Raw genomic sequence first — 24,962 nt, forward strand, 5'->3', positions numbered from 1 at the left:
GCAATAAAAAACTCAATCTGCCTTTTCAATGCAGTAAGATACCTTCAACCCTGCTTCAAGCTTTAACGCTTATCCAACAACATAGCTGCGGGAGAAATCAGCAATACGGTTGCGTATGATAACCGGACTTACCTACGAATAAAATAGATTCGCCCATCCAATCCACAACCGTGTTGTGATTTAGCCGCTAGTCTCGTTCAAACTTCCTACCTGTGAAAAGTGATGGAAGGTTTGTGATGGATTCGCCCATCCTATAGGGATAAATGTTGCGATTGAGACGCTAGTGTCGGCGTTATAAACAAAATGTTTCTGGGAGACGAACTTTAAATCCTTTGTTTCAAAAACATTTCTTTGCTATTTAATTGTAAAATAGTCGTCCTTTTTTTAAAACTCCTCTTGGCATAAGTTTCAAAGTATGAGTTATTCCAGTATCAGCGATGACATACCTTTTGAAGTAAATATCTCTTTCCTACTTGCTAACGGAATAGAAGTGTAATTATTAGAACCATAATGCGGCAATTTAATATTTAGTTAGTTTTTTATTGATTTTTTTTTTCTGTTTAGTTCTGCCAAATTTTCGTTAAGATTTAAAAGTCTGTTACTTTGTAAAGTGATAAAATATTTCAGACTTAATTTTTTTTAATGTGGATTTTATATAACAGAATTATCTTTAGAGAATATGGAAATCGGGAAATTATTTTTGAGCTGAAGTAAGAAAGTATTAAAGAAAAGTAAAAAAAAAAAAAAAAAAAAAATCCAAAAGAATTATTTTAGTTTGAAGTTTTTTTTAAAATTTAGGATGAAGATGAAAAATTGCAGAAATTACGAGACCTATTTTTAAATTTCAAAGAATATTAACATGTTTCATATTTTAAAATAATGAATTTTTCTTCTAAGGCTATTTTATTATTTGTTCTTTTTTAAACTTTTCATCTTTTTCAATTATAGATGCTTTACAATTATAGTTGGAATATTCAATAATCAGTGTTAATCTTTGATTTTAATAAGTTAACACGATAATCCGAAAGGATGTCATGATACATTTGCAAGGAATTCATTCATTCTAATATAAGAGTTACAAAGCTTGAATTTTAAAGTATAAAAATAAATATGTATTAGTCCTAGGCTTGATAAATATTTTTGATAATTTTCTGTTGAAAATCGGTGCTACTGCTTATTAAGTGCTGCAGTCTTATATTATAAAATTTATAATTTCTGATCAATTTCTTGGTGTAATGATGCAGGTAGGCACATTGACCAACTACTGAGTTAACAGAAAGTCACATTTTGTGACAAAAGTATGGTTGGTGTTAACTTCTAATGAACTTGTGTAAAAGTTTTTTTTTTTTTGCATGTAATTTTTTACATCTTTGTTTAACAAAACAGAAACCTTATTAATCTTTGTATAACTTAGATACAAAATTATCCTTTGTTACTTTTTTCTGTTCTTTCTTGGCTGATATACTTTGGAATAAATATCTAGGACTATGCTAAATTTTATTCTTTATATTTACAAAAGCTTTAATTTCTTGCTTGCAAGTTAATTAACATAATAGCTATATTTCCAAACAGTTGTTCATTTCTTAAAGCAGTTATATAATTTCTAAGATTTTTTTATTAAAATTATTACATTCAGAAATATTACAGAACATTTAATATTTCTTGAATATATTTTAGGTTTCATACAAAAAATTAAAATACAGGTATTTAAAGAAAAGTTTATCATTTTCAGCTTTTTAAAAAAAGCAAAATACCATTAATTTGGAGATTATCAGTTAAAGGTTGGTGATCTTTGTATAATTTGGTTAGTGTCTTATGTTAAATGCAGCTTGGATTTTTTTTTTTTTTTTTAAATTTGGAAATTGCCAAATAAACTTGGGGCAGTTTAAAAAAACAAGTTTAAGAAAAGATTTGAAAACTTAATCCTTTTATTTCTGAAATTTGAACTGTTATTATTGCAGGCTAGAATGAATTAATTTAAATTAATGGTTTTAATGTTAAAAATTGGAAAATTTTATATTGAAACCTCATCGCAATATCCCCTTTTATACGACATAAAAATCTTGACAGTTTATAATTGATTGTTATGTTCTTAATGACTGAAATAATATATGAGGATATACTGAAACCAAAATATTTTATATTAATATTAACATTACTAATGTATTTTTATTTCATTATAATAGTTACTTTTTTTAAAAACTTTTTGAATGTGTAAAAAATGTTTTGACTGTTATTTTTGAATGTTAAAATGACTTTATTTTGTGTTGAAATCTCATTTGTGCTAAATTTAAGAGAAGTAATTTTTTATAAGCAAAGATTATGTTAATTATGCATAGTTTTTATTTATTTATATTTTTTTCTTTATGTTCTAAAGCTCTAATACTTGATGTAGTTTGGTATTTTCTATGCCAATGAAATATTTAGAAAATTTAACTGTGTTAATTAATTATAATTAAAAATTTTACTCAACATAGAGGATCTTCCCTGGTAGTGAATTTGAGAAATAATTGATTTTAAGATTCATAATGCTTAAAGTAATTGGGGTTATTTCACAATTTACGCTGCCAAAGTAATGTGTTTACTTTTGCAATTTTCAGATTAAGTCAATATTGCTGGCTCCATTATATATATATATATATATATATATATATATATATATATATATATATATATATATATATATATATATATATATATATATATATATATATATGTATGTATGTATATGTATATGTGTGTGTGTATTGATATTTTAATATTGAATTTAATCTAAATTAATTTCCTAAATTTGTTGCCTAATTCGGCCCATGTTGGGGTCATTCTAAAGTGTTCTCTTGTTTCCTGATCCCCATTCCACGCATGAAGCTGTGTAAAAATTACTGCGCAATCAGTCTACGTTTCAAGTGAAAATGATACTTTTGGTGCCCTTGTCAAAGGTCAACACATGTATTCAGTCGCCACATGGCCGAAAATCCCATGTTATATAAGACTAGTGATCATTTCTTTCGTTCCTTTTCTTACTTCTGCTTTTGTGACGTCCTGTGGCGGACGTGCCTTGTCTGCGTCTCTGCTTGTAAATAAAATTACTTTCCCAGAATGGATATTAAAGAGAATTTTAAAAATCCAAAGCATCTTCTATGTCTTCAAACCTGCATTCTGCTTCAACCAAAATAAATTTATAATATAGGATGTCAAAATAGTGGCATTTCTATGGTAATTTTCAAGAGATAATGGATTTACCTAAATACCAGTTCCAATTTGGTGCTGGTTTGCATTTTCTTAGGATATATATGCCAAAGCTTGTAAAAGTAAAAAAAGTTCTGAAAATAATAAAAATAAGTTTTGAAAATATGCTACTCTTTACTGTACAGAAATAAAAATATGGATTTCTTAAAATAAAGAAAAATATAGACTTTAAAACAAAATTATAATAATTATGAAGGCATTAAAGCAATGAATCCACAATGTTTATAATACAAAAATTTTTTTTAAAAATTCCAATATTGTTTAGATATAATATAACATGAATATGATGGAAATTTGCTTAGGTTCCTCATTATAAGATTTTATTTTGATGTATATATTTTTTTAAAAAATTAATCCTTGTAGACTGAATTTTGAAAGCAATTTTTAAATTTTTTATTTTTATTTAAAACTAAATATTTAGATCAAGAATTAAAGAGTTGGATATTTAGTGCATTGTTCCAAGGTTAGAAACTGTTTTGTGTAGTTTTTAAAGAAAATGTATATATAAATATTTTCTTTTTTGTAACAAACAAGTATTTTTTAGGGTAGAGATATTTCTGTAGAAGAATTTTGGAAAACTGAGATTCTAAGCTCTTATAACTCAAAGATTGACTTGGACTTTATTGCAGTTTCAAATCGAGATCTCCATCCATTAACGGTTCACATAGAATTCAGGAAGTATGTTTTTATTGTCTTCTTTTTTTTTTTTTACAATTTAACATAAATTGCATTGCAAATAGTATCTTTAATTTTTTTCAAAAATTCTTTTTTAACTAAATTTTTTTTTAATTTAATTATTTAGTTCTGTTAGTCTTGCATTGATATTGGATTTGTTTGTATAATATAATCATAAAGTATGTTAGCATATTCAGAGCATTCTATATATAGAATTAAGAAACAGCATGTTATGAAAATTAGTGCACTTATTCAAGGATTTCTCATTCATGATGATTTTCTAAAATCATGCAAAAAAGAGTCTTTTTTGCTTAGAGGATTAAATTGATTTTGTTAAAAGATCTTAAAATGCTAAATTTTCTATAATTTTTTTAATTTTAAGATGATACAATACCTTCTAAACAATTTTTAAAAATTTAATATTTGGAATTATATTTTAATTGTATTTTATGTAGAATAATACTCAATAACTATCCCTTACAATAAATTTTTATTTATAAAATTTAATTCTTTAAAAAAAAATTTTAATTTTTAAAAATCTTTAAGGCTATTTTAAATATGCAAATTTTTCTACATTTTTTTCTTGTTGGCTATTAATATATTACATAGAACTTGTTATGGTTTTCTTCTGCTGATGATATTTATAATTTTTCTTTTATTGTGAAAGACATAAGAGTTTTGAAAATTCATTAATTTTGACTTGGGAAAAATTTGCTACAGATCTTAGAGTTATTTTGTTTTAGGTATATTAATGTCCTGATTTAAAGCAAGACTAGGGCTGTTTTGGGACGGACCTCATAATTTTGAAATTCGGTCAGATGACGAGGACCCACCTGAGCTAGCACCACCTTTTATAATCTTCCGCGCCAGCATGAGAACATTTGGCCCTGACAGATTTAACATGCGCCAGACCTACTTATACGACAGTTCTTTGGTGGAATCGGGTCTGAAGCCTTGCCATCAGACCATCGCAGCCCTGTCTTAGAGTTAATTCTATGGCAAGTTGCATAAAACATATATTTTAGGTCATTTGCAAAAAAATTTTACACCTCTACTTAAAATTTTTTAACCTTAGTTTTTCAAAAAATTCTATATAAGCAAAAATACAACAAGGAGAAAAATGAATTTAAAGTTTTTATTTATCACTACCATCCAATTTAGTGTAACTTTTACAAAATGTTAATTAACTTACTCTAAATTATTTAAAATAAAAAAATTGATAAAATTTATTAAAACAAAATATTACGTTTGTATAATTGATGTTGTTACACATCCTCCTGGAGAAGGAAAGCCTAGACCAGGTCCAGGAGGCCCCATCGCGTCAGTTCCTCATAAATCTGCAGAAAGTCCCGTTCAACCAGCAGCTGCTTATAAAAAGTGCCAAGACAAAAAAGGTGAACAGGACTCGCAGGTTGGGAGCAGGAACAAGGTTGGAAAGTCTTCTCCCCATTCTGACACCTTAAATACTTGAGATGGCTACTACGAAATCTGGCCATGGCCAATTGGAAAGGCCGAGGGCCACAGCATGTTATTGATAGGCCAGGGCAGTTGCCAGCATACCACTGATGAGATGGAGTATGGCATCTCAGTGGAGTAAGACGGTTCAAACAGTCCATTGGAAGGCCACAGCCATTCTTGGCAAACACATCTGCTGTCTCATTGCCATGTATCCCAACATACGATGAGACCCATTGGAGGTTTACAGGTGTTTTCATGTCAATTTTGCACTGAACTTCATAATCTCCTGGTCAGGAATATCAAATATTTCTGACAAGTTCTTGAAATACTGTATAGCATTCCTACTATCGGTCAATATCCAAATGCAATTATTACCTATTGTCTGGGCATAATTAAGGGCAGTTCCAATTGCTATGATCTCGGATCTAAAGACTGAACAATTGTCAGTGTTTCGGATACTGATCCTAACTTCGCTATCATTGCTGTTGATGAAAACACCACTCCCTGTTCTACCGTCTTCCAGCCTGCTACCGTCAGTGTAGATTACCAAGGCCCCAGAAGGGATACTATTGACAACCTCTAGGGCCAACTGTTTCAGCAGGTCTGGATGGTCCACTTGTTTATTGGCAGCAGATCTCAGTTCATCATTAAAACTGACGTCCTAAGGGGCACCGTAGGAGGCAAACAGTTTAGAGTGGTCGAAGGAACAACCTCGAAGTCAATAACCCCTGCCTTCCTGACATATTCCAACGGGGTATCTCTTTTCAAACGCTGGCTACCTCTCCAATTCAAGATATATGCAGCAGTTCTGTTAGAATCACCAAGGCTCATTAATTTATTAAAATATTTATAGGAACCAATCTTAAATCTCATAGCCAGAGGCACAATGTCTGCTTCATATAGAGCCACTTCATTGGAGCAGCTATTCCTTAACCCAGTGATTATTCTAGCTGCACTCGACTGGATGTGGTTCAGGATCTTTAAGTTAGAGGCAGAAGCCATTTGAAATACTTGATAGCCATACTCAAGAATGGGTTGCACGAGGGAGCAATAAGTAAGTCTGAGGGTTGGCATCAGCACCCCATTCTCTGCCCGAGATATACTTCAAAATTCGTAGGCGCTCCCTCGCTTTATCTGCTATTTTCTCAATATGTTTCCTACAATTTATCTCAGGATCCAAAGTAATACCCAAGTAACTTGGATGTTTGTCACAGTCCAGTAACTGATCAGAAAGATATACATCAGGAGAATAATTGTAGAGGTGTCTATTTGTGATGAAGAAGCTACTAACAGACTTTGAAGGGTTAAAGTTTAATTTGTGGGAGAGCGAAAAATCCCATACAGCTTCCAATGAATCATTTATTTTAGATTCCAATTCTCCTATGTCCGAACCACTAGACCACAAGACAATGTCATCTGCAAAAATGCCAATCTGACATGGAGAAGCAGTATTTTCAATTCCCGCGATAAACATGGAGAACAGAGAACGGATCCCTGGGGGATCCCTATTTGTATAATAAATAATATATATTATATTAATAATATAAAACATAAGTATGAAGTACATAAGTAAGAATTTATATTATATGAATAATATAAATTCTCATAAGTATGAGAATTTATTCAAGCATTTTTTTTTTTTTTTGAATGTCATGATAACATTGTTGTCATAATATTTGTCTTCCTAAAGAAATTTTTGACATAGATTAATGATGACATAAGCTATGAGAAAATAATGAATTTTTTCTCAGAATCTTTTTTGTTCAGTGTGACAGATGATAATTATCTTAGTTATTACTAATCACTTTGTCTCTTGAATCATTTTCAAATTTTAAAAATGTTTCATTTATATCATTACAACTTGATTTATCATTCAACAGAAATATAAAAATTCTGAGAAAATAATTCATTTCTCTCCCTGCCAATTCAGTTACAGGAATGCTAAACATCAATTAACTATGCAACCTTTTTTTATATATATAAAAATAATTGATTATATTTTATGGATGTATTCTATATGTTGAATGCTGTGGATGTCAAATGCTGAATTCTATGTCAATTTTGATTTTGATTTGATTTTGATTTTTAAATTATCCCTATTTTAAAAATCTTTGAAAATGGTGTACTATGTTATCTTATATAAAAAAAAGAAGTATAGTTGTTTTTTATTTTATAAGGATATATTTTATAGGTTTTTAGGTTTTGTTAATGATGCTTTGCATAAAGATGTTTTTAGAGATCTTTTAATGCCAGTATTTCGACATTTATACTTGCTCTTACTAAGTAGCAAAGGAAAATCTGAAGGTAAGTTTTTTTATAAGTTTTGAAATATATTTATACTGATTATTCACTGTTATCCCTTAAATAATTATTAAAAAGAAAATTTTGATAATGGCATGATTTTAATTGAAGAGATGCTTTTTAATTCAACGGGTAAATTTTTTCAGCAATTATGCTTTTTAATATACAAAATGTGCATTGTATTTGTGAATCAGTTACTAATTTTTAAACTGTTAAAATTAGATGCATACCTCCTGTCAGAAAAATGCTCTAAATTATCTAAAGAATTTTATTTTATCTTGTTTGATTCATTAAATGTACTTCTGTAAAAACTGCTAAATGTGACATTTTAAACTGTCTTCTGATCCTATTAGCAGTAATTAGTAAAACATTTTTTGCACACTAAAATCGAAAAACAAAATCCTCTTGACAAGCTTGAAGGCAAAGGTAGATTCCTTATCATTTAAGTTAATACTTTAAAATTCCTTTCAATTGTAGGCAAAAACGATGAAATATTACATATTGAAGCAATCGCAGATCATGATTTTATTGATATCATTATCTGCAGTATGTATTGCAAAATATATATTTAAAATATGCTTTGCCTCATTTAAAGGAATAATTGAGCACAAGATATTCAAAAAAACTAAAGCACGTGGAGGTACTAAAATTTTCTAAAGTGACCATTTTTAAATACTGTTGCTAACAAATATTTTATTTTATTTCGTCTTTTCAAGCTATTAAATTATAATCTGCATGTATTTAAACAATTACAAATTAAGGAAGAAAAGTAGCATAGTTTTTTTTTAAATGTGGCAATATAGGTTATTTTAAAAATAGAGTTGAAAGCATTTTTCAGTCTATAACTTCTAAGTAATTGCAGCTATTGGAAAAACCTTTAGTACAAAAGTTGCTCATCTTAATGAGACCTAATGTGCCTAATTTGATTTATTTTTATATCATCAGTTGTAAAAAGTTATAGGTAATGTAAATCTTCACTCCCTTTGAGCTAAATGTCCCATTTACGAATTTGTCCAAGATTTTTAATTTCCTTACAGCATATTCCAGGAAGTTTAAAATCCAATCAAAATTACTCTACTTGTCATGTTAACCATAGAACATGGCAAGTGTGTGTGTGTTGACTGACTGACTCACTTTATTGATCTGTTTTTGTCCTACTTTGGTATGGATGTGAAACTGCACAGCAAAATAAAGCTAAAGTAAATATGATATGAAAAGTGTAATATGAAATGATTGCAAGAATCTGAAAGTAATCAAAGCAAAATATCCTAAAATAAAATTCAAACAGTTGCATTTCTCCAGTTTTAAATAAAAAATGTAACAAAAAATGCCAAAATCAATTTTTATTAATTGGAGCTCATTATTCATTCCAAAATTGTGCCGGTGCATTAAGTTTGGGTAATAGGATTTATTTTGCTTAAAATCTGGCTGCTTTGAAAGGCATGCTTTTTTTTTTTTTTTAAATATATAAACGACTTTCAAAATTTAATTTGCTGATTTTTTTTCCCCCCTTGAATTTTAAAAATATATAATATTGTTGCCCTGAAGTTTAAACCATTTTCATTGTTTTGACAATTCTCTGATCACATGATTTCCTTCCATTTTTGAAAGTTAAAGAATGAGGATTTTGTTTAAGATCTGTGTAGTTTATGAGATGATAAAAAAAAAAGTGAATTTACATTGCCACAAAATTTAAAATATAAATGAACCACATCTGCATTTTTAATAGTGCCATGATGACATGGGACAGGTCTCCATGAGAAAGCTTCACGTACATAAGAAGCAGAGCATATGCAAGACAAATTAACATGTCTTGAATGTCTGGCAATTTTGCATTATCATGGGTGGGTATTAAGTTATATATGAATGATATGATTGAAATTAAAGATAATCATTATCCATGCCAAACCAACTAATAACCAGAGGCAACTAGTTGTATAGTATAAATGTAAAGTATCTTATGTATGCATCATAATACTTTCAAAAAATTCGTAACAACTGTGCTTTCAGAAAGAAGAAATTTACTGTATGGATAATTTGGCTTTGTCTTGATATTTATTGTAATTAAAATATGTAATATACAGTTTAAATTTTATATTTATTCAAGGTAATATTTATTGAAATATTTCATGTATCTGTTAACCCAAGAGAACAGTACAAAAAAAAAAAAAAAAAAAAAAAAGACTGGCAAGGCCAATTTAAATATTTATTTACTATATGCCTTTGGCAACATGCAGATCGATTGGGGATATTTAATTTTAGTTTAAATCATTTAGATACAATTTCATGTCCATGATTTCATCAAATTGTTGGACTTAAAGCTATGTTATGTTAATTGTTTTGCATATGTTCTGTTCGTGCATGAACAGGGTGCATAGTGTCATGAAAAGTGCATAAAAAGTGCTGAATATTTCTTAAATTGCCAAGAATGGTCTTTGTTTTAAAGACTTATCAGATATAAAGCTTGTAAAAGCTTATTTAGAGATGTATTGAAAAAGAAAATCAACAAAAGAGAAGAATTCAGTGAAGAATCCTAGGTGAAATAGCTCCCGAGGTTTTAACACATATTAAAATAATGCCTAATGGGATTTTTTTTTTTTTTCGCTTTTTCTGTCTGTGTAATATGGTGTATTGACATAATGGAATAATTATCTAGGACAGTACAAAATGCATGCTGTGCCATACTTGTTTGGAATTTGAAGATTGTTAAACTTTAATTTTTAGTATTTTAGATGTTGAAGAATTTAAGTTATGCCTGGTATATATATGTTTAACCTTTTCTGTGTTGTGAAAGAAGAATACCCAGTCCAATAATCTGAAAATAAGAATACAGTAGGATGAATTTGGTGCTCCAAAGAGATATATTGAACATGGAAGAAGTTACTGTAAATGCCTTTAGAGCAGTGCCACTTTATAATATGTTATACATTCGATCATCTTCTCATAAATGTCATTTTGGACTAATCCCTTGAACAACCTATTAAAAAAATTTTACTGTACAATATTGAAGTGTTATTAATTTCTATATGTAATTATGTTAAATTGGTTGTGTAAAATCTTGTATGATGAGATTTTAATTTGAAACCCTAAATTTTCAATGATCATAATTTCTTTTGTTTTCTAAATGTCCCCATCTATTTGAAAATTATTTGCTGTTCCAATCTTGCCAAATTTCAGTTTTTCTTAAAACAAAACAAAACAACAACAACAACAACAAAAAAAAAAAAAAACTGCTGGATTTGGTGTTTAAAATTTTCAAAGAAATTAAAAGAAATTTTTTCAAAACTTTTTGGGTTTAATTTCTATTATTTTACAATGATTTTTTTTTCTTTTTATAACTTTTATAGAAAATCTCTTTGCATATAAACTTTTGTTCTGATAAATGTGCAATATAAACCATTAAAGTTAGTAGCATGAAATTTGGGAATTTATTTTGGGGACATTAGAGGCCCACTGAGAAAGAATTTTGCAAAATTTTCATTCAAAACTTAATTTAAGATATAGAATTTTAGTGCATTTTCACTGTAAAATTAAGGTATATAAGTGCAAAGTTTTTTTTTTTTATGTCAGTTTAAAGATTTAAAAAAATAACTTTAAAATGATACAAATTTTGTTGGAATGGATGCATTTTTTTCTGTAGTTTTGGTAGTTTTTGAAACAATTGGTTATAACGATTTCTACAGTTTTAGACACAATTTTTTACAATGATTTTTATTATAATGTAATTCAAAATAATATCATGACTTCTTTGAATTGTCAAATCACTTTATTTTACTGATGTTAAAGTTATGATAAAAGACGGGCGGGGGGGGGGGGGGGTTCTTCTTTGCTTTGATTTGAACTTTAAAAAAATGTTAAGCAGTTTATTAAATGGGATTCTTTGAGTTTTGTTAAATTTTGAAGTATTGCAATATATTATCTTGTACTGGCTTCAAAAAATACTTTAAGGAAATTCTTCCATTGACATTTATTTTCATTCCTACAGAACTGGTTTTTATTTTATTTTATTTATTTAATATTATTATTATTATTATTATTTTCCTTTGTGAATTAGTTTTCATTATTTTCGAAACTAGAACTTGTTAAAGCATTTTCATTACTTCGTAAAATTTATAATCACATTTTAAAGTAAGATTTATTTATTTTTGCATATAGGTTAAAAAATAGACTGTGTTAAATTTTTAGTATGTTAAACATGCAAAAAAGGCCTTTACTAAACTTCAGAAATAAGAAGTGATCAGACAATTTTTTTGATAATCTGGCCATTTCTGAATACTGCTATTATTTTCTATTAAGAAATGACATAAAAAACACAATTATTATATGGTTTTGTTTTGCTATTAATTTTGTGGCAGTTTTGTGAACTGGAACTTATACAGAATTTTAAATTAACAGTTAATATCATTTTATTTCAAAAATAATCGTTATTACAGCTCTTAACAACCATATGCTATTTTTTCGAACAACAAAACTGAATATATATATTTTTTGTCATTTCAATAAATAAATAAAAACTATATTTACTATTATTTTAAAATTCTGTGCAAGCTAAAGCCACAGCAGTTTTACCAATCTTGTTATGGTAACCTTTCCAGAATGCTTTAGTTTTTAACTTTGAAATTGCAAATACTGAATCTAGCGAGTTAGTGCAGATGGAAATTTCCACTTTTAACCCCAATCATATTGAATCTTATTTACTGTTGCATATATGAAAATTAAATACAAAATGTTTGGTCATGCTATGCTTCTACATCAATATTGACATTCTCGCAAATTATGCATCCATCTAAATGATTTGGTAATTTATTAATTTTAAGAAATGTTGAAAAACTTCAGGGATATTTATTATTATTATTATTATAAAAGTTGGCTTAATTATTTGGTATTGATAATTTTTTTTTTAATTTTACGATAGTTTTTATTTTTATCAAAATCTAAAAGGTTTTTTTACATTAAAATACGTTATGCAAATACAGAAATATTAAAATTTAAAGAATACACACTTAAAAAAATTTTTCAATAAAAACTATGTATTATTATAAAGCAAAATATTCTTTGATTAAAAAATATGCTGGTTTACATATGTCTACATGTACAAAGTTACTTTCTTTTTTTGGCTAAGGTGCTTAAAAAACTATTTAAAAGTACTTAATTTCTGCAGCAATTTCTTGCTACACACCCATATGAACCTTCTTAATGAAGATCAGTCCCATAACATCATAATGCAATTAAAAATGTGCTATAAAATAAATATTTCTCAAGCTTCCATCTTTTAAGTTGATAATGAGCTAAGTATGTTTTAATGCAATGTGGAGGGGAGGTGTAATACAGCCAGGAATTATCCCATTTTGCATTAAAAGTGGAGGTTAGATAATACAATTAGCATATTCAGATTTTTAAAAAAATGAGCTTGCTGCTGATTATTGGCCAAAATGGAGAAGAGAGAAATTTCTTCTGTCATAGAAAAATGAACAACATTGTTCTTTGCTGAGACGTTCCATTTTGTCAAGTTATTTGTCTTAGATTATTGAGTAGATGTCCTATGTAATTATACTTTAATTGCAATAATTTTGAAATGTTGATAACTGTATAATTTGTAATATAAAATATCTGGAATAAAATTTTAAATAATTTCTTATTTTTTCTTTCTATTGTACTCGGCACAGCTTTAGATAAAAGTGTTACCTGGTTTTTTTATTAATGAAATGTTTACTATTTAACTGTTGCAAAATTTCATTAAAATTTTTCTTAAATGTCAGTATTTGTGCATAAAATTAGAATTGTAACGTTACAAATATTTATTGTAAAGTTTCAAGTTATTACCTCTTAAATCAGTTGTTGAAAATTACTTGATATGAAGATGGTGCACAAGAGAGTGAAAAATATATTTAATATTAGTATTTGCTAGGATCTCAATGTTTCTGTAAATAAATATTTTTAACTATAAATATCATATATAATATTTTTAATGTAAAAGATACTTTTGACAAAAAAAGATAATTTGCAAAATCATTTTATTGTATGCAACCTTATTCTTAGTTAAAAAAAAAATTTAAAGAAAGGAATCAAATAATTTTATTAATTTGATTTCTTGAAAAATTAGTCTGCCCAAAATCTTTAAAAATTGCAGGTTATTAAAAATAAACCTCTAAAGAATTTTATATAATTTTTTTTAAACACAGTGAATGTCAGTTTAAATGTGTTTACGAAATTGAATATAAAGAGGATCATTTTAAACAGTTAATAACTATCTTGATCAATTGAAATCCACTTATCAGGTCTTGAATCAATTTTAAATCACTTCATGTTAAAGAAATATTTTTCCATATCAATAAGTTAAAATAAATTTTTTATTTAAATACTTCTTTCTTATTTTTTGGCTGTTTTAAATTCAGTTTAATAAACAATTTTTAATATTATGCTTGCTTCATGTAATGAAAGCAGTTTTTAAGTAATAAGTATTTAACCATTTAATTGCCATGTAGTCATCATGTCATTGTTTCTTTACTAACATTTTTGATATGCTTTGACTTTTATGAGCAAAATTTGAAGAAAATCTAATTAAAAATTAATGCTTCAATTTTATTTTTGTCAATTTACGTTTTAAAAAGTTTAGATATCGTAATTTATTTAGCTCCCTAATTTTTGTTGAACATTCATTAATACTTGTACATCAGCATATACACTTATTTTAATATTTTTTGAAACTTATAATATAAGCAAAATTAAAAAAAAAAAATGTTGTGATTTATATAATTTTTTTTTCTTCTTGTAGCTGTGAAATTTTATAGAAGTTACAGTTATTTGTTCTCTTCCTCTGATGGCCTTCAAGATTTATTAAAGTGTGAAACATGCGAAGATGCGCAGGTCTTTCTAAAAAGGTGTTTATACATTTTTACATATATATAATATGGCAAAAAATAAAATCTTTATTCTACAAAAGGGAGGAAAAATTGGCAAGCTTAAACAAAGGAAGCCTTAAAATATAGGATTGGGCTGTATGTGTGGTTTTTTTTTTGTTTAGGATTATTTTTAGTTGAGAAAATAATACATGTAGTCTGTCAGATTCTTCTGTTTCAGCTAATAAAATTTGTTATGCACATTTTGATTCATAATATTCTGTTTAAAGTTTTAACTAAATTTCGTTTTATCTTTCATACTTCATTTTCCAATTTTATGCATGTATTTTGGGAGTACAATATTTTCTCATCATGAAATGTAATCATGAATAGAAGTTAAAGAAACTTAAGAATGATGTATTATTCATTCATCAATTATTTATGACATGAAGATTTTTATATTTGAAATACGTATCAGCTAATTAGAATTACAATGCTGAAAGATAATTTATTTAGAATAAATTAGTTGTTTGAAAGGCAACATTGATATAATTTTGTAGATTTCATCCCATTTTTAATTTGATCATATGATAAATCTCGGAGAATGAATCTTCATGTTTCAAAATACAATACCGGTCAAGAAGTGTGAAGTTGATGTTTTTTGAAGATATTTTCTTTCTGTGTTGCCGAACTATTTTAAATCTGAGTTAAATTCAAGTGATGATTCTGCACTTTTGAAAGTACTATAATCCTAATTATAAGTAGCCATAGTAATAATTAACATGTTGAAAAATGTGAGCTTTTATCACATTTGGAGTGCTCTTTTTTTATCTATCAGTTTTATTTTAGGACATTTCTATACAAGTATTTTTGTTAATTAAACTTAATCTATATTTGTTGATAATTATTTTTTGCCATGACATGCATTATTTGATCATTCATCTGTAGGAAGCCATAGTTAATAGATGTTCTGAAAGTCAAACTGTTCTTGAACTTAGGAAACAGTTCAATATATTGGTGAGTGGAATATCAAAGTTCTTGAAGAAATGGGTTGATGTGAAATGATTGCTGAAAGTTCCGAAATCGAAACGCCGTCGTTCTACGTCTCATCTTTTTTGGCAAGAAACTATTGTACATGTTTCTCATGTCAATCCTCACCTGACAGCTGTAGGCATTACAACCAGACTTTGTGGTCCCCGAAATTCAAAACCCTCTGTTCGTACTATTGGTCATAGGCTTCAAGTAGCTGACTGAATCAAAGACACCCTGTCAAAAAACGAATGATCTCGTCGAAAAATTTCAAGGTGCATGTGGAATACTGTGCGATACCCCAACCTAGCCAGAGGCCATGTGGAAAACTTGATGGGGCCGCTGAAGAACAATCCCACCTAGTATGAAGGAACAAACTACACTTGATGATATTGGACCCTTGCAAGTAATAAAGAACTCTCTAGAGAAAATACATATTGGTACAGAAAAAGAATTTAAAAGAGAAACATTACATTTTACATTACATATTAAGATGTGAAACATTAAAAATGCATAAAATACATTAAATGAGCGTTAACTTTTTACATTAGGATAGAGCTAAAGACAAAAGCTTTGACAAAATGTCTCTAATAGAAGATTTAATGACTGGAATTTTTATGAGTTCTCCGACTTCGAGACATTCAATTTCTTGGCCATGTGAGTCTGTTCTGGCCATGGTACACTGGCTTTGTTCTTGTGATTTATAGAACCTTCTTCGGTTCCACACTGACGTCGAACTTTGGTCAAAGAAATGACTATGATGTACAGAAAATACACCTTGACCAGTATATACTTGGTTAAGATAAAAATCAGCCTCAATTCGGTTAACTGAAACTTTTTTAAAATATTGATATGTTGTTCACCCCTTGATGGAATTATTCTATCTCTTTTGCCAGTCCTTAGTTATTAGTTTTTTTGTCTCATTTCTGAGTTGGATTTTGGACTCATGGACAGATATTTCTTGGGTTTCTACGTTTAAAGCTTCCTTGGGTAGTGTATCTGCTTTTTCATTTCCAACGTATCCCTGATGAGCTCTGATCCAGATCATTTCAACACCAAGTTCATCAGCTTTTCCTTTTATATCCAATATTATTATTATTTTTTGTTTGTTTGTTTATTTCACCAACGAAATCTAAGGCCATTAAAGCCAATCTTGAATTGGAAATTAACTTTGTCACTCAACATAATATAAAAGGGGTAAACTCCAGAGTATTTCTGATTGCCACCACTTCTGTTATAAAGAAAGTTGCATTGTCATTCAATCTAAAGTTTCTAGATTCTTTTTCTTGTTCATTTTTGTACCATACAAATGCACAACCCACTTTTTTACCCATTTTTGATCTATCTGTATACAGTGATAGCCAAAATTATAGACACTTTTGAAAATTTTAATGTTTTCTAGCTTTGTATGCTTGTAGAAAATGTAATTTTTCATAAAATGCAAACTCTTGTATATCATTTTAAAGACAATTTAATGCTGATTTAAATACAAAAAGCAAAATTCAAATATTTATAATACAAAAAAAGTAGAGAGGCAATAATTATCGAGATGCATTAGATACTGATGGCTGGAGTATCAGTACTTAGTAGAGTAGCCTTTATTTTTTATTACAGCTTCACACTGATATTTCATTGAGCTGACGAGAGTTTTAAGCTCTTCCTTCGTTATTGCATGATGCCAGGAAACAATTATAGCCACAATTAATCCTCTTTTATTTGATGAACGCTTCATATATATGAGTTTTCAAAAGGTGCCATAAGTTGTCAATAATTTTGAGGTCAGGACTGTTTCATGACCATGATAACAATTCAGTGCTCTTTGTACTAAACCACACTTTCGATATAATTGCTATGTGGCAAGGAGCTTATTCATGCTGAAAAATACATGATGCATTGTTAGAAAAGAGATCACTGGTGGAAGGTGTATATTTTGACTCTACTAATGTCTTGCATATTTTTACCATCATTACCATATAATATCTTTGTTTCATCACTCCGTATAACTTGTGACCACTGATCATCTGCCCAATTAATGTGTTCCTTTGCTCTCTGTAACCTTTTTACACACTGCTGTAAATTGAGATAAGGATTTTTGTTGAATTCTACCTCTTAGTCCAACATCTAATAATCTTCTCCTGATTGTTCTTGAACTGACATAAATGCCAGCATCATTGAATTGACTTCTGGTGGCCACTGATGATATTCTTATATCTTGGAGACATAGTCTATTTATTCTTCTGTCATAAACAGATTTGGCATACCTTTTTCAGCCATTTCCTGCTTCGTTTTTATTGAATTTGTTTCCTGATATCGTAAACAAAACTTTCGGACTCAAAATGTAGTTACTGAACCACCCACCTGTCTTACAATTTCAGCATAGGAAAACCACATTTTTATAACATAGTAATCTTAGTTCTCTTTCTAGGTGTCTAATCTATTCTTTTATTTGATGTCATTGCTTCTTGACTAAATATTAGAAATATTTTCAAAAATTACAACTATATATTAAAAGGTTTAACAAAACTTCTAACTTGCAATTTGATTACATAAAAAAACAGTCTTCCTTCTGCAGAAAAAAGCTCTATAATGATTTGTTCCAACTTTTAACACGATGTCATCTTCTACTGGTAGTTATTAACATTTGATTGCTTCCCAAAACAAAAACAGTGATTCGTCATTAAAGTTAGAAATTACAGTCCACTGCATTACCGTGTTTGTTATTCAGATTAAAGTAAGAATAACTTTTTTGTATTGCAAATATTCAGTATTAAATTCTCTTTAAAATGATATGTAAGAGTTTGCATTTTGTGAAATGTAACATTTTCTATAAGCATACAAAGTTAGAAAACATATCGATTTTCAGAAGTGTCCACAATTTGAACCACCACCACTATATATACTATTACCTTTAGCCATAACATGCACATAGTAGTTTCATGTAATTCTTTTGATTCTCCATGGTGGGATAGATACTTCAAAATCAAAGTTGCACCTATTGTCTGAATATTCTGCATTTTTGCTACTCTAATTAACCGTCTTCCTTTCTCTTTTAATAATTATATTGATAGGGGGACAACCACTGAGAATTTGTGTCTGTGGATGCCATGTTATAGGCTTTAGTTATAGCAAGTACCGGAATACATTGAAGCTGTTGAAGTTTATTTATTTGCCTGACTTTTCCAGTAAACCAAATAACAGACCCAGATGTTATAATTTTTTCAAGTACATTTTTATACATTTCTTTGGTTGTAAAGGGAGTAAGTCCCCACATAGCCTTAGTCAGTCTTCTTATTTTTTTCATTTAGTTTTCCTATTTTAAGTAACATTTGGGTTAAGTGTGGTATAAACATCAAATTAGAGTTAAAATTGATTCCTAAGTACTTTAACTTTTTCGTGTATGGTATTCTCTTCCCATTTAATCTAATTCCTGGAAAATGACTGATTTCTTTTCTGTATTTAAACATGATATATTTACATTTATTTGCTCTAAAATTTATATTTATCGACCCAATATTCCATAATTATCATTATAGCTTTGCTCATTTGGGCAAAATGAAAAGATGTTTTACTTTTCATGAGGATTACCACATCATCTGCAAATGTACTCTAAATTCAGGATTGTCTACAAATTCATTCACTAACTCATTCTCAATTAAGGGACCAGAACTTGAGCTCTGAGGAACTCCTCGATTATAATACTAAGCTTCATTGCTATAAAGAAGAATTGCACGATTACTCAAACTATCCAAAAGTCCATATAATGATTTGTTCACCCCATATATCTGAGTATTCTCTTGATGAACCGCCAGCTAATTGCATTAAACTCATTTTCGTTATCTAATTAAATCTTACACATGATCAATTTGTTATCTCTTGCACAATTAATAAATTCCAAAACTTTTTCTAAGGCCCGTATTGTCCCCATTCTTTTTCTGAAACTAAACTGGTTTTTATTTAAAATATTTTGAGACACTAGGGAAATACATCAGTCAGTTCATTAGAGGTTTGTCTAAAACTTTGCCCAAACCAACGATAGACAAATGGGTCTATAAGATTTATAATTCATCAAATCTTATCCCTCCTTTGGAATTAGAATTAATTTAGCTATCTTCCACTCTTCTGGAAAGTAACCATTATTTAAGCACCAGTTCATCAAACTTGTAAACCATTCTTTGTCTGCAATAAATTCAACTGTCCATCCATTGTGACCTGGAGCAGCCTGTTTTCATTTTTTTTTATTTCCATGACGGTAAATTCTTGCAATTCTTCTTCTAAAGAGTGATAATAGTCCCTTTCTTCTACCTCAAGAATACTTGGAAATTGTTTTTGAATTATATAATCAAAACTGTCTTGGACTGTTGATGTATACTCTCCAGTATCTTTCCTAATTTGGTTTATTTTGTGGGTAGAGTCTTGATATTTTTGATTATACCTGCTTGGTTTTTAAAAGTTATCCTGTATAAATTTTTTTAAACAATCTTGTTTGGCTTTTTTAATCATTTGTTTATATTTTGCTGATTCTCTTTTCATCAATATTTGCCTTTTAATGCGACTTTCAGGATTTCTTCCGCTTTAAAAACATCTACGTAATGCTCCCACCTTATTAGGCATTATTTCTAGATTTGAATTCCACCATGGTATTTGCTTTATATTTTCCCTATAAAATGTTCTTCTATTAATGACACATATTAGATTTAATCCCCTATTAAAATCCCTTATTATTTCATCTATGCTCTAATATGTGAAGCTTCTTTCCCTGAAAATCTGTACGAGGCACTTCAGATCCTTACGAAAATCTAGAATCTTCATTCATAACATTCTTCATAAATGTTAAAACATTTGTGACCAACGAAGTTCATGGTATCGTAAACCTTAATTTAAAAATTCCTATTATGCGTGTTTTTAATTTTTATTATAGCATTATTCAGCAGTAATGCACATTTTTAATTTTGATTTACATAAGAAATGAAGATAAATATATTGCATTTTCATTCATCGATATTGCTATATCTGTTTTTGATATTAAGACTCTTTTTTACTAGCATGTGGATGTTATAATTTTTGTTTCATAAAATATTCTAGTTATACTAAATTTATCAAACATTAAATATCATAATTTATTTACTTCAGTTATTGAAATAGTGATTTATTTTCTTTTTATTAAAAACAAATAAGAAAAAAAGATTGACATCTAAAGTATAAATTTAAAAAATTCTTTGCAATGTAATTTTATTGAAATTTTGAAACATTAATTATTTGACTTTAATAGTTAACCTTTTATGAAATTTGAGATTTTGAAACTCTCAAAAATACTAATTTATAGTTATTATATTGAGATTCTGTTTAAATTCTTAGGTTGATTTTTGTTTTTTTAATGCTAAAGAGAAATATCTGAAAAAATGAAAATTTCAAACTCAAATAACGTATTAATAAAAATTTATGTGAATAAAGATATGCAAGCTATTCTTTTTCATTAAATTTTTATGTTTAAAATATGTTGTAATTTTTATTTTTGTTGTTTCTCTATGATGAAAACCAATGAACTAAAAATAATAATTGAAATTAGCTAGAATCTCTGTTCAATTTCACTTAATTATATATATTACTAAAAATATTATCAGACAGGACATTAATACAGGTCAGTTCATTCAGTTTATAATTCTTATTATATTTGGCAATTTTGGTAAGTACATCATTAATTTGATCTTTTAAAGATACAATTCATGTTAAGAAATTAATTCACTTTAGCCTAGATAAATATTTAGCAATTCAAAAGTTTCAACTATTGTTTTAAAATTAATTTTTGATTTATGTTTTTTACCAAGAATATTCCATTTTTACTTGAATTTCTTTAAATTTAATTTTTCCACTAAACAAAATGATTATAATTTAAATTATTCAAAAAATTGATGTTTTCTTGCAAAAAATTATATTATGTAATTATTTTCTAGAATATATCTGTTTTTCTTTTTGACATTAATATTTTAGAATTCAATCAAAAGTAAAACATTTGGTAAAAATTAACACTTGTAAACTTTGAAGTGCTGGAAATTTTAAATTATCATTCCTATTTGTTTATTGTTTAAGAGTTAAAGCAAATTCTTTTTTACTATCTTTTTGCATGATTTTCTGAGAAGTAACTGTTTTTTGCATCATTTTTAAAATTTGTTAAATTTTCCAATTCTTTTAGTCTATCCAGAATGAGAGTAAAACTTTCAAAAAGAGCTTATACGACTTTGTCAAATTGGCTCAAGGTAATATGCTAATTTCTCTTTTGAAATTGATATTTGTTTTCAGCTTTGTGAATCATTGAAAATATATTTTTCATAACAAATTATTATTCCTTGAATTTTATATTTCTATAGATTCAGTAACTGAACTTTTAAATTTCTTTTTCTTTTGAAACCCATACTTTTAAATAAATGATCGAACCTTTGCAATCAGAACAATATTTGCAGCTTAAAATTGCAATTAAGTTTTTAATTTTCTGACTGATATTGAACATTAAAAATGGAGAAAGATTCTTCAACTATTTGGAAGCTTAGCATATCACAAACCATTTCTTTATCAGAAATCTTTTTTATTATTATTATTATTTTTGGCATATTTATACCAAACATACTTTCAAAACAACTTTTTGAAACTTTTAAAAAATTTAGAGTTTATCTTAATAAATATTCAAATATATTGGGTGTAATTAATACTGTCTGATAATTTTTATTAAAATATTTATTTATAAAATTTATTTATTTGATTATAAGTTCTTTTAAAAACATACTTTGTTCAAAGTTCATGAACAAATTTTACTTCATTTATCCATTCTGCATATGAGTACAGTAGATTTTTTTAAATTGAAATAAGTAGTCAATTTTAAATGAGATGATATATTGTGAAGTAGACTTGTTTAATTTTTTTTTCATGCATATTTGATTGCAAGCATTTTTTTTATGATTGTCATTGAATTTCTAATTTTTATTGTTAATTTACACTTAATGCATTTTTCATTCAGACATTATATTGTTAAAATTTTATTAAGAGAAGAAACTTCTTCCATTTAATGATTTTTTTTTAGTTTATATGAAAATTTATTTTACAATTTTATTTGTTATTTTGTTGAAAATTTGTTAGTATAATTCCCATTGATTATTATGGTTTTCTCAGAAATTCAATCTAAATAATTTTTACTTAGATTGAATTTACTAAATTATAAATTACTAAGTTTTATTAAATGTTTTAATTGAAAACTATTTGAATTTTAAAGGTAAGTTTGTTTAATATTTAATTCTGCTATACAAACTTTGAATCCTGTTGTTTTAGGTAAGTTTTATAGTTATGTTATTATTAAAAATTTTTTTTTTGTTACAGTATAGTGTGAAATTTTCAGCATTATCTTGTATATGATATTTTAATTTTTTATAATGTGTTAGGTATTATTTAAGCTCATATTATAAGTTCTCCAAAAGTATTGTTTTAAATAAAATAGTTACTTTATTATTTAAAATTTTTATCATGAAAGTTATGAACATGAAATAAAAAAAGAATATTTACTTTTCATTTGTGAAAATGAATTAAAACATCTATTTGCACACATTTATTGTATTTTCCATTTTCGTGAAATATCATATTATTTATAAAAGAAACCAATTTGATAATAGGATGGCTTAAATAAAATCAGTAAAAAAAAAAAAAAAATTAGTCATGTTTTCTACTACTTTACTAAGCTTTTTCAATACGATACTTGTGCATTAATTTTATATTTTAAAAAATTTGGAATTCGAAGAATTTTCTATTTTTATGAATCGAATACTTTTATTGACTAGTTGTTTTGAAATGTATATCTTTTTTTGTTGTTAATTAACATCTGAATTTTAATGCTGTTTAAAGTTATTGTAGCCAAGTTGATACCACAACTCCAGTCAGATGGCAGGTTTTAATTGCTCACAAATTCAAAAACACTATTGAAAATACTGGAAGCTCTACTCTAAAAATCAATACTTCATTTTTATTTAATTTAAGTGCAGCTTATTTTTGAATAGTTTGAATTAATATTTTGGAAATGAAACAGATTAAAAAATTGGATTGTTTTCAATGATAGTTTTGCTGTTACTATCATTTGAGATATATATTTAAATTTAAATTATGTATTAAACATACTATTAAAGGCATTGCTAAACATTATCTTGATAAACATAGTATTTAATTATATGCTGCTATTTATGTAAATAATAAATATTAACATTTGTAAAAATAAATATTGCAAAAATTTAATCTCTAAAACAATCCATAAATACACAGGTTTAACAGGCAGAATTTGTCGATTGATAATTGTAATGAAATTGAATTTTAAAGGATTTAACCTTTTGCTTTTTCTCAACATTACATTGAAATCACTTTATAGATATCTGAAAAATGATGGTAGCATGACTTCGGAACTAATCTTGAAATTTGTGAAGAATGCCAGTTTATATCCATTAAAAATGTCAAGTATTTGCTTCAGATGTAAAGTTTAAAAACCTGTTCTGCATTTGAATATTAATTAACATTTGAAGTATTTTCTTTTTGTCTAAAACCCTTGAAAATAAAAACAATTTCTGAATGGCATGTTATTTCCATTTTTGCTTCAAATACCTTCAATAGTTATATATATTATTCAGATAGAGAGGAAAATTCTGATATTAACCCTCCCTTTTTTTCTTTTTTAACAAATTTTATGCTGTTTATTTATTTTTTGTTTCTTAATAACAAATATAACAGAAGGCCAACTAAATTAAGCATATACTTAATAAATAGGAGATAAGAAATAAATCCCACAGTCATCAAAAACTCTTTGATGGGAGAATATGGGGTCCTTGAAAAGCAGGTGAAATGTATATCCGATATTTTTTGAGAGAAGGGAAAACCAATTTTGACTTATTTTTACCTTGAGAAAGTGAATATGTTTGTGAAGTAAACACCCAATAGTAGTTTGCACAAAATCGATATATGCAATAGACTTTCAGTGGCTAACAGTAAGAGCATTTGCATTGCTGTCTAAAAATCCAGTTTGAACTGTAAATTTTGCTTTATTTTGCTTTATTAACTGGAAGATATGTATAACAGGTATCCTTAGTGCCCTTTGTTTAAAAGTCTAGAAGTAATAAGGAAGGGAATAATAATGCAGTTGAACGTCAGTGTGAAAATGTTTAATATAAAATTATTTGCATTTTTATGTCTGAAATGTGCAATTCTATAGCCCTTGATTTTTTTTATTTCCCTTAAAATCTTTGAAAATCCCGGAGAAAGTCCTTGAATTTTTTTTGCTAAGAGTGGAAACCCTGATAAACTAAATGTTATTTATTGTACATAATTATTGCATCCTTCTTAGATTTTAAAGTATTTTTACCTTTAGGTGGGTTTCGGTATTTTATAGAC

The 24,962-nt window shown here is 27.5% G+C and overlaps 1 protein-coding gene across 9 annotated transcripts in view; it reads left to right on the plus strand.

The window, feature by feature from the left end:
- The first annotated feature begins 231 nt into the window (after positions 1 to 231).
- The window catches only part of LOC129959082 (striatin-3-like), a 173,061-nt gene continuing 148,330 nt past the window's right edge, over positions 232 to 24,962 (plus strand). For 6 of the 9 annotated variants that reach the window (XM_056071887.1, XM_056071888.1, XM_056071885.1 and 3 more), the window contains exons 1-5: positions 232 to 454; positions 3,794 to 3,927; positions 7,574 to 7,686; positions 14,459 to 14,564; positions 21,742 to 21,805. In XM_056071887.1, the coding sequence (XP_055927862.1) occupies positions 416 to 454; positions 3,794 to 3,927; positions 7,574 to 7,686; positions 14,459 to 14,564; positions 21,742 to 21,805 (456 nt within the window). In that variant the 5' untranslated portion in view covers positions 232 to 415. Of the gene's footprint in view, positions 455 to 3,793; positions 3,928 to 7,573; positions 7,687 to 14,458; positions 14,565 to 21,741; positions 21,806 to 24,962 lie in introns of those variants that run through there. The other 3 variants (XM_056071881.1, XM_056071882.1, XM_056071889.1) reach the window with 2 other exon arrangements.

Source organism: Argiope bruennichi, chromosome X1, assembly GCF_947563725.1.
Source record: "Argiope bruennichi chromosome X1, qqArgBrue1.1, whole genome shotgun sequence".
Lineage (NCBI taxonomy): Eukaryota > Metazoa > Arthropoda > Arachnida > Araneae > Araneidae > Argiope > Argiope bruennichi.